General features: G+C 40.0%; 1 protein-coding gene across 1 annotated transcript in view; it reads right to left on the bottom strand.

The window, feature by feature from the left end:
• jag1b (jagged canonical Notch ligand 1b) overlaps positions 1-13,274 on the bottom strand; it is a 74,162-nt gene extending 60,888 nt beyond the window's left edge. Inside the window, exons 1-2 of the mRNA XM_061987714.2 lie at positions 12,946-13,274; positions 12,480-12,785 (exon numbers count right to left, since the gene is read on the bottom strand). Coding sequence (XP_061843698.2) covers positions 12,480-12,785; positions 12,946-13,002 — 363 coding nt within the window. The 5' untranslated portion in view covers positions 13,003-13,274. The remainder of the gene's footprint in view (positions 1-12,479; positions 12,786-12,945) is intronic.
• Positions 13,275-13,742: the final 468 nt, after the last annotated feature.

Genomic DNA, 13,742 nt, shown 5'->3' with positions numbered 1-13,742 from the left:
AATCACAAGACTATTTCATCTCTACAGGCCTGTTTCATGAGGGGGGTACCCTCAATCGTCAGGAGATTTTTCTCCTGACGATTGAGGGTACCCCCCTCATGAAACAGGCCTGTAGAGATGAAATAGTCTTGTGATTTTTTTTCCCCACACATACATATATTGTGCTCTACTACGGTATCGAGCACTATTTTTTGGATAACCTTATTAAGACATATATATATATATATATATACATATATATATATATATATATATATATATATATATATATATAACTTCACGGTGGCAGAGGGGTTAGTGCGTCTGCCTCACAATACGAAGGTCCTGAGTAGTCTTGGGTTCAATCCCGGGCTCGGGATCTTTCTGTGTGGAGTTTGCATGTCCTCCCCGTGACTGCGTGGGTTCCCTCCGGGTACTCCGGCTTCCTCCCACTTCCAAAGACATGCACCTGGGGATAAGTTGATTGGCAACACTAAATTGGCCCTAGTGTGTGGATGTGAGTGTGAATGTTGTCTGTCTATCTGTGTTGGCCCTGCGATGAGGTGGCGACTTGTCCAGGGTGTACCCCGCCTTCCGCCCGATTGTAGCTGAGATAGGCTCCAGCGCCCCCCGCGACCCCAAAGGGGAATAAGCGGTAGAAAATGGATGGATGGATATATATATATATATACATATATATATATATATATATATATATATATACATATATATATACATATATATATATATATATATATATATATATATATATATATATATATATATATATATATATATATATATATATATATATATATATACATACATACATACATATATATATATATACATACATATATATACACATACATACATACATATATATACACATACATACATACATATATATATATATATATATATATATATATATATATATAATACAGTATATGTACACATATATATACATACATACACACACATACACATATACACATACACATATTCATACATACATATATATATACACATATTCATACATACACATCTATATCTATCATAAACACACACACACACACACACACACACACACACACACACACACACACACACACACACACACACACACACACACACACACACACACACACACACACACACACACACACACACACACACACACACACACAGGACTGCAACGATTATTTTGATAGTCGATTAGTCAACAATTATTAGTCAACGATTATTTTATTAATTAGTCGACTAAACGGATAAAGCGTACACATTTAATGGCTCTAATTTGTTAATCAACTTCTAAATGCAGCTTAAGTTATTTTAGGCATGTGCTTACAAACAAAGATGACTAATTATTTCATAAATATTTATTTATGCTGTAAATGTGCTGCTCAGTCAGCTGTTAAATTTTTTTTAAATGACTAATAAAATGTCCATTTAAAAGAAAGGAAAGGCAAAGTGCTAAAAAAAAAACAATTAACTTTGTTCATGTATTAAAAAAACAGTAGTATAGCATTAATGAAAACATAACAAAACACAAAATCTAACTTCCTCAAAAATAAATAAAGCATTTTGTGATGTATAAAAAGCTGCACACTGGCATATAGACTAATGATCAACTCTTGGCAATTTTATCACTCTAAAAGACTCAATGTGTAGAATTCTATATTTGATGAATTCTTAAAATTGTTGGCCATTTAATAGATTGTATTTTTAATCCTATGATACCTCTGCATTGGTGCTTGTCTGTGTATGTGTGTGCGTGCGCAAAGTTTAGCTAGCTAAATTTGGCTAAAATCATAGTTAAGTTTTTTTCACACGACTTCGTCTCACTCTTGTTAGCGAGCCAGCAAAGTAGATGCTATCACTCTTACAGATGTTAAGACTGCATCTTCCCTTCAAATGTCCGACATGTTAAATGCTTAGCATTAACGTTAAAATGCTTTAAATGCTTGCCTATCACAGATGTACTGGCATAAAAACAAGGTCTGCTTTGCAAAATAAGCAAGGTATTCATGTTTTTAACAAGAATAAGATGAATATCCTCACACTTTACATGTTATCACTGGCAATGTTCTTGCGAGTGACCTACTTTTGCCCAGAAAAACACCAGTGATGACGTCACAACTATTGTCGACAAATGTAATTGTCGGCGACAAATTACTGTATTATTGTAAACATTTGTCGACAATATGACTAATCCTTGCAGCCCTAATTTGTATATATAAATACATACACATATTTAAGTTAAAGTTAAAGTACCCATGATTGTCACACACACACTAGGTGTGGCAAAATTATACTCTGCATTTGACCCATCACCCTTGATCACCCCCTGGTAGGTGAGCGGAGCAGTGAGCAGCAGCGGTGGCCGTGCCCGGGAATCATTTTTGTTGATTCAACCCCCCATTCCAACCCTTGATGCCGAGTGCCAAGCAGAGAGGTAATGGGTCCCATTTTTATAATCTTTGGTATGACTCGGCTGGGGTTTGAACTCACGACCTACCGATCTCATACATTTATACACAAACATATATAAGTAGATATACTGTATATATAGAAGACTAGATATGTGAGAACTGTGGTACCGCTGTGAGTGAAAATGTAAATACACGTCCCTACTCGGCGAGCAGTCATCCTTGATTTAATTTCAATGCCTTCTAAAACCACAGAATGGTCAAACACTTTGGCCCCAGTAGCCAAAATGTGTGGCTTGAAGACGTTCGTCGTCTATCTATGGCCGGCCAGACTTTGTTATTATTGTGTTTCCTAATTTATTAATCTACTCGCTAATGTACTCTTGGCTGGTTACTCTCTGCTGTAAGGCGGGTCTTATTAGCATTCTGTTGAAGTGTACAACACATTCATTCTTTTGTTGTTTCACTACTATATTCAAGCTAGCTTAGCGCCACGGCTAGCATAGATTGTCCTCTCCTCCTCCCTCCTTCGTGTGTGCCCGCACTAACCACAAAATATTAGCTAATGTTCTCTCATTGTTGGTTAGGACTAAAACTAGAACTTATGTTTAGAGAACATTAGCATCAATGCCGCATTTTAGAAGCGTTTGTATTACTTTATTTACCTCAAGTAAATCGATATTTTGACATGTGTCCATCGATTCATGAATCGCCCTTGTTCTAACCGTGATGCATCAGAGAATCAATCATTTTTCCCCACTTCTAGCCAGCCATATGGTCCACATAAAGGCACAAAAGATTAGTCAAGTCCTGCCTCAGAGGAAATGTAAACAAGAATGTCAAAGACATGTTGACCTTCTTTATCAGTTTTCCTGAGTCAATCACTTTGGGAGCATCAACCTGAGATACAACCAATGATCGACGTCGCTGAGTAACACACCCCATTTGCCATTACATTGAGACTTGGAAGGTAACCCTGGTAATCACTCGCAAAGCTGACAATGGCGATGATGGGCTGGCAGGAAGGAATGTTTTGTTTGCACAGAGATTTTCATCAAAACAATTACTTGAGATGAAGACTGTTGTAAAATCAGCAGCTTATAAAACATCCTGTAAAAGGTATGACAACTGTGATGGGAGGACCTCACCCCCACAAAATGTATCTCACCTTGTGCCAACTAATACAAAAACACAGGAAAATGACTCCAAAAAGTGATCACGCCATGAACCCAAGAGCGGGAATGGAAGCCAAATAATTTATTTAACCAAAACAAGCAGAGTGGCCCTTGCTCCTATGTGAGGGTCACTGGGCTTATATGGAAAAATAAACATCAGAGCCCAATTAAACATGTTTTCAATGCATGTTTCCATGCAGCCTAAAGTACCAGTAGATTGGAAAAACAAGTTGACTGTATATTGAAGCTATTATCATATATATCTGATTTATAACACCGAAATATAGAACGTAGAAGTAGCAACCACAGATCCCTTCTACCCCAACAATGCTAATCATGCAGAATTTGAGAGAGCCAACAACGTTTATTTTGTGAACAATTATGATCCAGGACCTTATATTGTTTAGCCTGAATATAAAGAGGGTGAGCTACAAGTTTTAGAAGCTGAGTGCTAAACAGACCCAATTTAAGCAAAACACTATGGCATCATGTAGCAGTATTGCTAAATGCTAAACAAGAAATACAAACTACGATCGTGTACTGTATGTCTGCTCTCACTGCAATGACGACTGATAGGATGTTCATATCTTTCCATTTAGATAAAGAATTAATCATAATCCACACAAAGAGTTAAAAGGAAAAGTAGCTGCCTGCAGACACCGTCTTCGGTTGTCGTGTCTTTGTCTGCAGCCCCGGGAATAAACAAAAATTCACAGATGAATAACTTCTAGATTTATGACTAAATTGCCAAAGACATTCGGAGCGGAATGTTTATAATGGCCATCTGAAATTGTGGAATTTTGTGAGGATAAGACAGTCTTTTCACATAATTTGCAGATTGGAAATATAATTAAATGTTTTAATGGAATCAAAGCAACACAATTAAGCATATAAAGTCAACTTGTCTTTCCATTCTACTGGTACTTTAAAGACACTCTAAAGCAGCCAACACTGCAAGCACAGTTTAAAACAGCCCAATTGAAGAAAGATTTTAGTATTTTACTTGAGTCATTTGCACTTACGCACCACATCAGCGCAGCCTATATAGAAAACAAACATATCATTACACCCGCCCCCCCCCCAGCTGCCAGAGGTGGCCGGTCACCCTCAAGGTTGAGACGACTATTGACAGGCCGACTGGTCCCAGATCTCAAGAGCGCTCATCAATCACCGCAATGCCAAAACGGGACTGAGAAGACATTGTGATACCACAGAAAATTGCACTCTAATTATGAACATAAGATTAGAGCACTAATAGAGGCAAGTCTGAACACTTTTGTTCGAAATGTTTTCACATTGATAATTGAGATATTCCTGCATCTGGACCAAAATAAATGGCTTCTTTTGGATTAGGTTTTGGGGCTGGTAAATAAATTAAGTAATGGCGAATAATTCTGTCAAATGTTTGGAATTGAGTGTAGGCCAACATAAACAATGGGCTCATACAAGGTGGCTAGCAATGCAGTCAATGGGAGCAATCATTTCTACCTCTAAATCACTTTAAAAATGCATTCAAAAACAGCCAACAATACTTCACTTATGTTGCGTAATCTGTATAATAACCAAGCTGTAGCGACATGGTTATTGTAAGAGCGAACACAAAGGAACTCTTTTTTTCTAGCGTTGCAACACATCGGCGTGCTACTGTATTAGCTGTAAAAGCTAGCTACGGAAAGAAATAAGCTAGCTTCTACGTCAACACGAAACACGTTTGAGTTTGTAATGCACAACACAATGCGATCGGACAATAACCTGTACTGACTGAAAAACATGAACAATCGTATTATAGCATCTGTAAAGTATCAACCCACATTTCATGTTTTGTTTGTACACAGCTAGCTCGACAGTGTATGTAATGTAGTTGCCCGGTGATGTGCTGCATGTATTATGAACGATAGTATTGTGACTCACTCAATGAACTGTTTGGTCAAGCTTGCCGGGGACGTTTCCAGTTGATTTGGGCGCTCTAATAATTTGGCATAGCTTGGATCAAAAGTTCTAGATTTGCAGTGTAACCAAATTGCATCGGCCTCACTCTCTGCTCCAACGTTTCACTCTCTTCTTTGTGCTCACTTCTGTAAGCAGCAGTTCATTCTGCGTTCGTATATCGAGCTTCAAAAAGATGAGGTAGTGAATCCTCTTTCATCCAAAAATAGCAGTCTTTGTTGTCTGTTTCCAAGTCTGCTATGATTACAACACACTCATGCCTTTGTTTGTGCAAGTAGAAACACACAGTAGATGCCAGAAGTCGGATGTTCGCTGCTATGGAAACGTAAATAAATGCACCAGAGAAGGAAGTCCCTCTATTGTTTTAAATGACCAAAATACGGTAAATATTGTACTTATTACATATTGTTATGAACATCTGTTACTGCATTATACATAGTGTGTATACAACATTGGAGGGTTTTGAAATTGTTTAAGGGTTTTGAAGGCTACAATAGTGGCAGTGTTTCCCACACATTCATTTATTTGTGGCGGCCCGCCACGAAAGAATTATGTCCGCCACAAATGGATTTTTCGGCTTTTGACTCGCTCGACCGCTCATAAAAGCAATGGGACTGTCTGTGAATGTTGCTTGTAGTTACACCTCCGGTGCAGTAGGTGGCGGTATGCATTGTAACTCCGCCAATAGCACTTAATTCACCTGGTGGGCCAGAAGAAGAAGAAGAAGAGGGACGGACAGACGGGACCAAAATACTCGCAGACTACTTTTCATAATGATGGGGCTTCCTACGTTTCTACCTCAAACGTCCAAAAGCTGCTGAAAGCCTTGATCCAGGATGCCATGGGGAAAAAAACTTAAATGGTGCCTTTTGGCGATAGTTAGCAGCTTGGTGGCTCATAGCCGGCTAGCTAACGCTTGCTAGCGTGGTAGCATTGCTTCATTTTTACAGGTGTTATAGGTAGATAGGTTATAGCTGCATCGCTCGCGGCTCGTCATATATTTAATGTTAATCCGCGATTTCACCGAGCGTTTCACTGACGGTTTCGCCTGACGCTGCTTCATTAACACCGCCGCTGTTTGACTCGGTCACCTGTTTTCATACCGACGAGCTAACGTGTCCAGGTTATAACCCTGTTGTCAATAAACACACATGGACTGAAGCTAAATTGTCCACTGTCCACTGCAGCATGTGAATGCAATGAAAATAATAAAATCTGAGCCAACCAGCTGTTAAAATGTTGTCCAGGTTAATGTTTTATTAAAGGCCCTTCATTTCAAGATTTCAACTGTGATTGGGCTTTAAACAGGTGGCTGACCTGTTCAGATGGGTGTAACTGCTACTGGTCAAATAATGTGAAATAGCATTTAATTTTACATGTATGCAATGCCATTTAAATGTAATTATAGATAATAATAATAATAATAAATACTGTGTAGTGTTGTATATAGTCAACGGGAAGGATTCTAGTAAGATATAAGCCATGAGCACTACACAGCCAGAAAAAAACCTAGGCAGGACAAGTAAAAATATTGGGGCAAGTAGATTTGAGAAGTCGGGCAAGTAGAAAAAAACCTTAACGTTGAACCCTGCATGTGTTGAGCTGCTGGTTAGACAGCACTGTACATAGAGCGCTTCTGCTCGTTAGTAATAAATTCTAATGTTGGATGTTCACTCCTTCACACAGATGAGTATAGAAAAATATTTTCAACGGCCGAAAAGGGCTGGACTTGGAGAGGAGGTAGGCCTACAGTCCGGACCACAGGTGCGACCTGTTCAGCAGGAGGAGGAGGAGGAGGTTGACTGACTGTGGCAGGACACCTCTGCCTCTGTTTCACTTCATGTTGCTGGTAAATAATATGGTTGTAGTAGTAGGCTAAAGTTAAATTATTTAGTATTCACTAATTAAAGGGGCAGAGCTTTAAGAGACATTTTAGCTTTCATATTTTATAAGATATATTTTTTGTAAGAACCACAATTAATAAATATATTTCAGTGAATCACTAATTGTTCAAATCTGTATATAAATATGTACATAAAATGTTGTAATTATATTCCAACTCCGCGTTCTTCTTGGTCATCGCCGCTGCCGCCCCAAAATAAATAAAGAGTATCGAGAATGCTCTGATTATTTGCTAAAAACAGAAAGAAAATCGCTTAAATTGCTTCTTTGGCAGACCAGGTGCGTTATATATATTGGGTTTAGGAGCGCGGCGCCAAATCTACTCATGGCAATCGAAATTTATTTGTGAGCAATAATAATAATAATAATCAGTCAACTCGCAGGAACTTTTGTGGGGCATCTTTGTGCTGAAGAACGATGATTTGGGGTACTATCTTGCAGTATTTTTACTCAGCCGTAGTCTTTGAACAATATGCATTTTAATGTTGTTTATTATTTATTACATACTTAATTTTGATATGCGAAGCTGCGAGAAGTATGAAGTATTCAGTCAGACTCGAAGCGGTGACCTGAGCTACTGACACTTCGTTAGAGAAATGAGAAATAAAGGAGGCAGTACACAAGTGAAACGAAGGTAAATTACATCAAATATTAACTATTTACTTTGTTACATGTTGTAAAAGTGGTCAGTGACACACCATTTGTTGTTATTAGCCTCAACTCGAGTGAACAGAATGCTAATACTAACGCTAAAACCAATGTGTTAGTGTTTTTGGCGTGAGATAAACACTGACATTTATTCTTCTAATATTGTTGTTTACAGCTGAAATGGACCAAAAGGAATCACCTGACCATCAGTTACTGAGAGGACGACTTTCCTACTGTTGGACATTGTGGACAAAAGTCTGACTTTTTATTAACAATTCAGCACACTTTCTTTTTTAAATCATATTGTTTTGTATATACCGTATTTTTCGGACTATAAGTCGCAGTTTTTTTTCATAGTTTAGCCGGGCTCCAGTGCGATTTATATATGTTTTTTTCCTTCTTTATTATGCATTTTCGGCAGGTGCGACTTATACTCCGGTGCGACTTATACTCCGAAAAATACGGTAATTGTTTTGTATTTAAATTACTTACCTTTTAGTAAATCTGACCTAATATTGTTTGTTTATTTACATGGTATCAGAGTAGAAATATACTAAACCACTACTCCATACCTCGTCAGCCTGAACTGTGAAACGCAATGGAAACACAAACCACACACTTCGACAGGAATCTTTAGTTCCAGGAACCAGGGGTTCCAGGATCCAGGGGTACCAGGAACCAAAAGTTCTTAAACTTTTGGTGGTAAACAGTCTCTTGTCAATTTAAACAGCTTGGTTGACTTAACCATAGGGCTGCAGGATTTTGAGAGAAAAAACCTCATTACGATTTTTCTCTCCAAAATTGCGATTGCAATCCAATTTGCAAATTTTATATTTAATACATAAAAATAGGTAAAAATGCAGAAAACTGGGAAAACAACTGAAGGAAGACGTGTTACTTTTAGACTGTCAAGTAACATTCTAATCTCAAGGTGCGACACATTAAAACAAAATGCAATAATTTACTTCAAAAAATATTTTGTCTACATCATGCTCTTTAATTGAAAAAATAATCAATAAAAACTATACAGTGTTAATAATTAAATGTAATTGTAATACACATCATTAATGCAAGTATCCATTTAAAAAGGTTATAAACTAGTATTTGTCATTTGAAGGTAAATAACTTTGCTATCCTAAATAAATAAAACAAAAAATTAAATAGACTCATTTCTGTGAGCAAAATTTTAACCTAAATAGAGATTGAACATCAAGTGCATTTTTTTTCCAGCTGGAAAACTGAGGTTGTCCGTTGTCTTTTTGCAATCATGTGATCACAGCCTTTTCGCTCGTTCGTCCTTTTTGATGGGCTCATATTGCCCATCCGATTTGACACTGAAACATTCCCACAACGGGACATTTGGCTTTGGAATCTTATGTTTTCCGCTAATTTGTGTTACTTTGCGGCACTTCTCACTGGCAAGTCGCTATGCTCGCTGTACAGTGAGTGTGTTGTTGGCAGCGCCCCACTCTAGTCTCCGCTGAGACAAAGATTATGAATGAGTGTACAGAGGGGTCACTCTGTCCAGTTAATTGTACTTACACACTCAGGTGCTAAAAAAGATGCACAAAGTAAGATGCATTTCTTCCTGTTTGAAGCGAGAGATGAACAAACGCTAGGCTCAACAATATTGATTGGCGAACATGTCTGTCACTCAATAGTCAGTGACAGTGGAGGGAAGAAAAAAAATTTAGCCTTTTGCGGTTATTTATCGTATTAATTAAAACCTGGATGTCAATTCAATTAATCGTGCAGCCCCATTTAATTTGATTAAAAACAATCTTCCTTACTGCATTGATATGGTGGGGCCAATGTGCTAAGAGATTTCACAGGCAGGGTTTCCAGTTTGCCTGTGAGCCAACATCATCACTGCTGAGTCTACTACAACTGCTTCCTGTTGCTTGCCCCACACTGGCATTAAGGGATGCACTGCCGCCATTGTCCTCTAATCCCCACTGCAGTCATGGAAGGCACATCATTGTCACGAACACGCACACACCGAGTGAGGGTTCAGCTAGCTGTGTTCACACTCAGAATAAATACGCGGTGTAATCCTAACGGTGGACAGCATAGCAACTCATGTTAAAGATGTCCCATGCAGCAGTGTGCGGCTGGTTGGACGCTTGGCCGAAGCCCCACCTGATCTAAGCACATGTGTGCAGCCTCATTAAGTGCAGCAGTTGCTGTGGGTGGCAAGGTTAAAGTGATGAAATGCCTGGGCTCCAACCGAGCGTGACTTAAACAAAGCCCAAGCCTGGACAAGAGGCCAACTTCATGCAGCTCTGAGAGAAAATGAAGGGAGGGAGGTGGAGAGGTGAGGGGTTTGTGGGGGATTGCTTCATGAACTCGTGGTACCCGGCAACCCGACTGGACCATACTGCCATCTGTCCACAGCAGCAAATCAAGTGATGAAAAGCACAAAGAGTGATATCATACCTAGACTGACAATTGTTTATGTGCACTGAGGTAAAGCAGTAAAGGATGAGAGGGAGACTTATTTCACTAAACGGTGCATCAAAAATACATCTACTGCCAAAATCACTTGATTCAAAACAAGAAATGCACCATATACTGAAGCCATACCCTTAACAAGCACTTTAAGGCAGCAGTTTTAACACAACAACCAAACCAAGCTACTGTAGCAGCATGAAGGGAAAAAAGTAAGATTAAAGATGTCACCCGTTTATTTCAACCAAACAATCTGCTATTGAGTATGTGTTTTAACTGTTACCATCCAGGTAGCATAAAAAAAACATTGTGTCTTTTTAACCTCTGTTAAAACCAAATCAAATAGATGACGCTTACTAACATACACCATTACATTGTGTCAGTTTTCCAAGGTATCATACATTACAATAACGGTCGTGTACTCAGTCAGATATGACTTTTTAAACGAGTGAGAGGGCTAAAAGCTACACTGCTACTTCAAAATCCTAAAAGTTGAGGTTTTAGTTCTGGCTTGTGTCATCATATTCAGTACTGCACTGAAAGTACGAAAAAAAGGTGTGAGGCGCCAGAACCTATCAAATGGCATGTAACCCCACTGAGAACATTGTTTAACCGACTATTAGATCATGCAAAATGTCTCTCTTTCTGCCGCCAAGTAATAACTGGCTGCTGAAACAAAAATATGTGCAAGAACGGAAATCATGCACCAAAACTTTTACACTTTATTCACTTAGTCATTAGCATGTAGCTTTTCGGGGGCCAGAGACGTACTTAAACAACTACTACCTCCATTGAGACAAAAATAGTCTTCATGTAATTGGACACAACACACACAGCAAGTAGGCCTTTCACCCATCAGGCACTATGTGTGTGTGTGTGTGTGTGTGTGTGTGTGTGTGTGTGTGTGTGTGGGGAAGAGTTTGCGGGCCAAGCTGTGGGGCCAGTCAGTCTGTGCAGTCAACATTCAAATGCACTCCAGCATGGCAAATCATCTTGCACAAAGCTACAACATTCCCACCGGCCGAGCTGTGAGAAAAGAGCTGACACTTGAGGAAACCAGGAATTGAGGTTTTACTATTTTGTACATGACCAGCTTCAAGGGGGGGGCCGGAGGATACACAAGGCACTGGAAAACCAATGTTGTTCTTTAGCTACAAATTGCATGCAATTGCTGAGAAATGCATGGATGGAGCCAACATGCCAGACAAGGAAAGAAACAGAGCATCACAACATACCATAGCAGCCTTCACATTGTGCTTTTAAACTTAAGAGGCAAATTACTGAGGAATAGTGTAAATACTACATATTTTAAAATTCCATAATAAACAGAAGACCACATCCCAGCATATTATAACAATTTGCCTGTGATATTCTGATGGCACACTGTCAATGTCTTCACTGTCAATCATTTCTGAGCTTGCAAGTCATTCCTAAAGGGAATTTTATTTACATATCATGTCACAACCAAAGTCATCTTAAGACACTTTACACATGGAGCAGGTCTAGTACATTAAAGAGAAACGACTGAACCCCTAAGGGAAAAAAACCTGCCTTTGTGGGTCAGCCGTCTGTCTCCACCGGTTACACACATCAAACAGAAGAATGTAATTTTTTTTTTTAAACCATATTTTAAAACTTGTCATAGCCAAATGCATGAAGGGGCGGTGATGGGGATTTATGGGGTGTTTTAACTCCTACACCTTCAAAAAAATTGACTGAACTGCCTAAGGCCTTAAGGGAGGAAAATACCTGCACCTGGTTAATTGGTGTAGATAATGAGGAGCAACCAGGACCAAGGGGTCCTTCTTCGGCGCATTGTTGTGCTTTCTTGACAACTTTTCTGGGAGAGAAGGCATTGACTGGCAGACAGTAATTGCACACAATTGCCTTGTAAACAGAACAGACCCCCTGTAGCGTTTTTTGTTTTTGTTTTTTTAAAAGAACTCACCGGCCACGCGAAGCTGAAGGGCAAAACTATCCTGGTCTTGTCATTCCTCACCGAGCTCCTGAAAGAAAAGGTATTCCCTCCGAGGACGGGCGTAGATCCCATTCCGAAACTGCACGGCCCCGCCGCGGAGACCCTGGACTGGTATTCCTTCAGGCAAACTTTGAAAAAAGTCCGACATTCTCCCCTGGCGCACTTCGTGTCCGCGCTGCTCCGCGCGCCGTGGCAGCACGCGCCGCTCAGCAGCTCCCCGTTCACGTTGTGCGTGGACAAGATTTGTAACTCGAACTGCCCCGACCCGTCCGACACCTGTTTAGGGGGGGGGAAAGGGGGTAAAAAGAACCCAGAATTAGCGTGACGCCACTTTGAAATACTTATTTTTGGCGACATGTTATGCTAGCATAGCGCGCTACCAATCAAATGACGTGAACCGCGTGACCTTCCGAGAGCAAATGTAACATTCACGTACCTTTAGGAGGAAAAACAGCAAAAAGGCAGCAAAGACGGCAACCCGTCTCCAAGTCATGCCTGCGGGACTGAGGTGGCCGCTGCTCGGACTAGTCGTCTGGCCGACACTCGGCACCACCGCGCTCTGATTTAAACATGCACAGCACGCCACTGAGATGTCACGATCAGCACAGCACCGGATCCTCTTCCCTCGTTTGCGTCCTTCCTTCCTTTCCTCCGCGGCAGACACGATTCCACTTGTTAGTGAGGAAAGGTGGCGCGAACATAAGCCATGCGGCGGTTGACTGACTGACTGGCGCACTGGCTGACTGAGAGCTGGTGAGAAGTGAAGTGAGGCAGCCTCGCACAAGTTCAACATGGAGGGAGTGTCGGTGCACGGCCTCCACCTTCATCATATTCATGAGCAACAAGCAGGACCCGCCCACCGCTTTTATAACCGCCACTCATCAAGGGGGTAGCCCTGCAAGATGATTAAACATTGAATGTAAACGCCATGTCCACATGAACGCGGAAAGTTTTAAAAACACATATTCGGGGGTTAAAACGATCTCCATCCACACAAGCGAAGTTTCAAAACTGTCTATGTCTACTAGGGCTGTGAATCTTTGGGTGTCCCACGATTAGATTCAATATCGATTTTTTTTTCAATTCAACACGATTCAAAAACGATTTTTTTTCCCCGATTCAAAACGATTCTCTATTCATTCAATACATAGGATTTCAGCAGGATCTACCCCAGTCTGCTGACATGCAAGCAGAGTAGTAGATTTTTGTAAAAAGCTTTTCTAATTGTAAAGG

Source organism: Nerophis lumbriciformis, linkage group LG02, assembly GCF_033978685.3.
Source record: "Nerophis lumbriciformis linkage group LG02, RoL_Nlum_v2.1, whole genome shotgun sequence".
Taxonomy (NCBI): Eukaryota; Metazoa; Chordata; class Actinopteri; order Syngnathiformes; family Syngnathidae; genus Nerophis; species Nerophis lumbriciformis.
The sequence above is the reverse complement of the archived record's forward strand: the minus strand, read 5'-3'. Positions and strand labels throughout refer to the sequence as shown.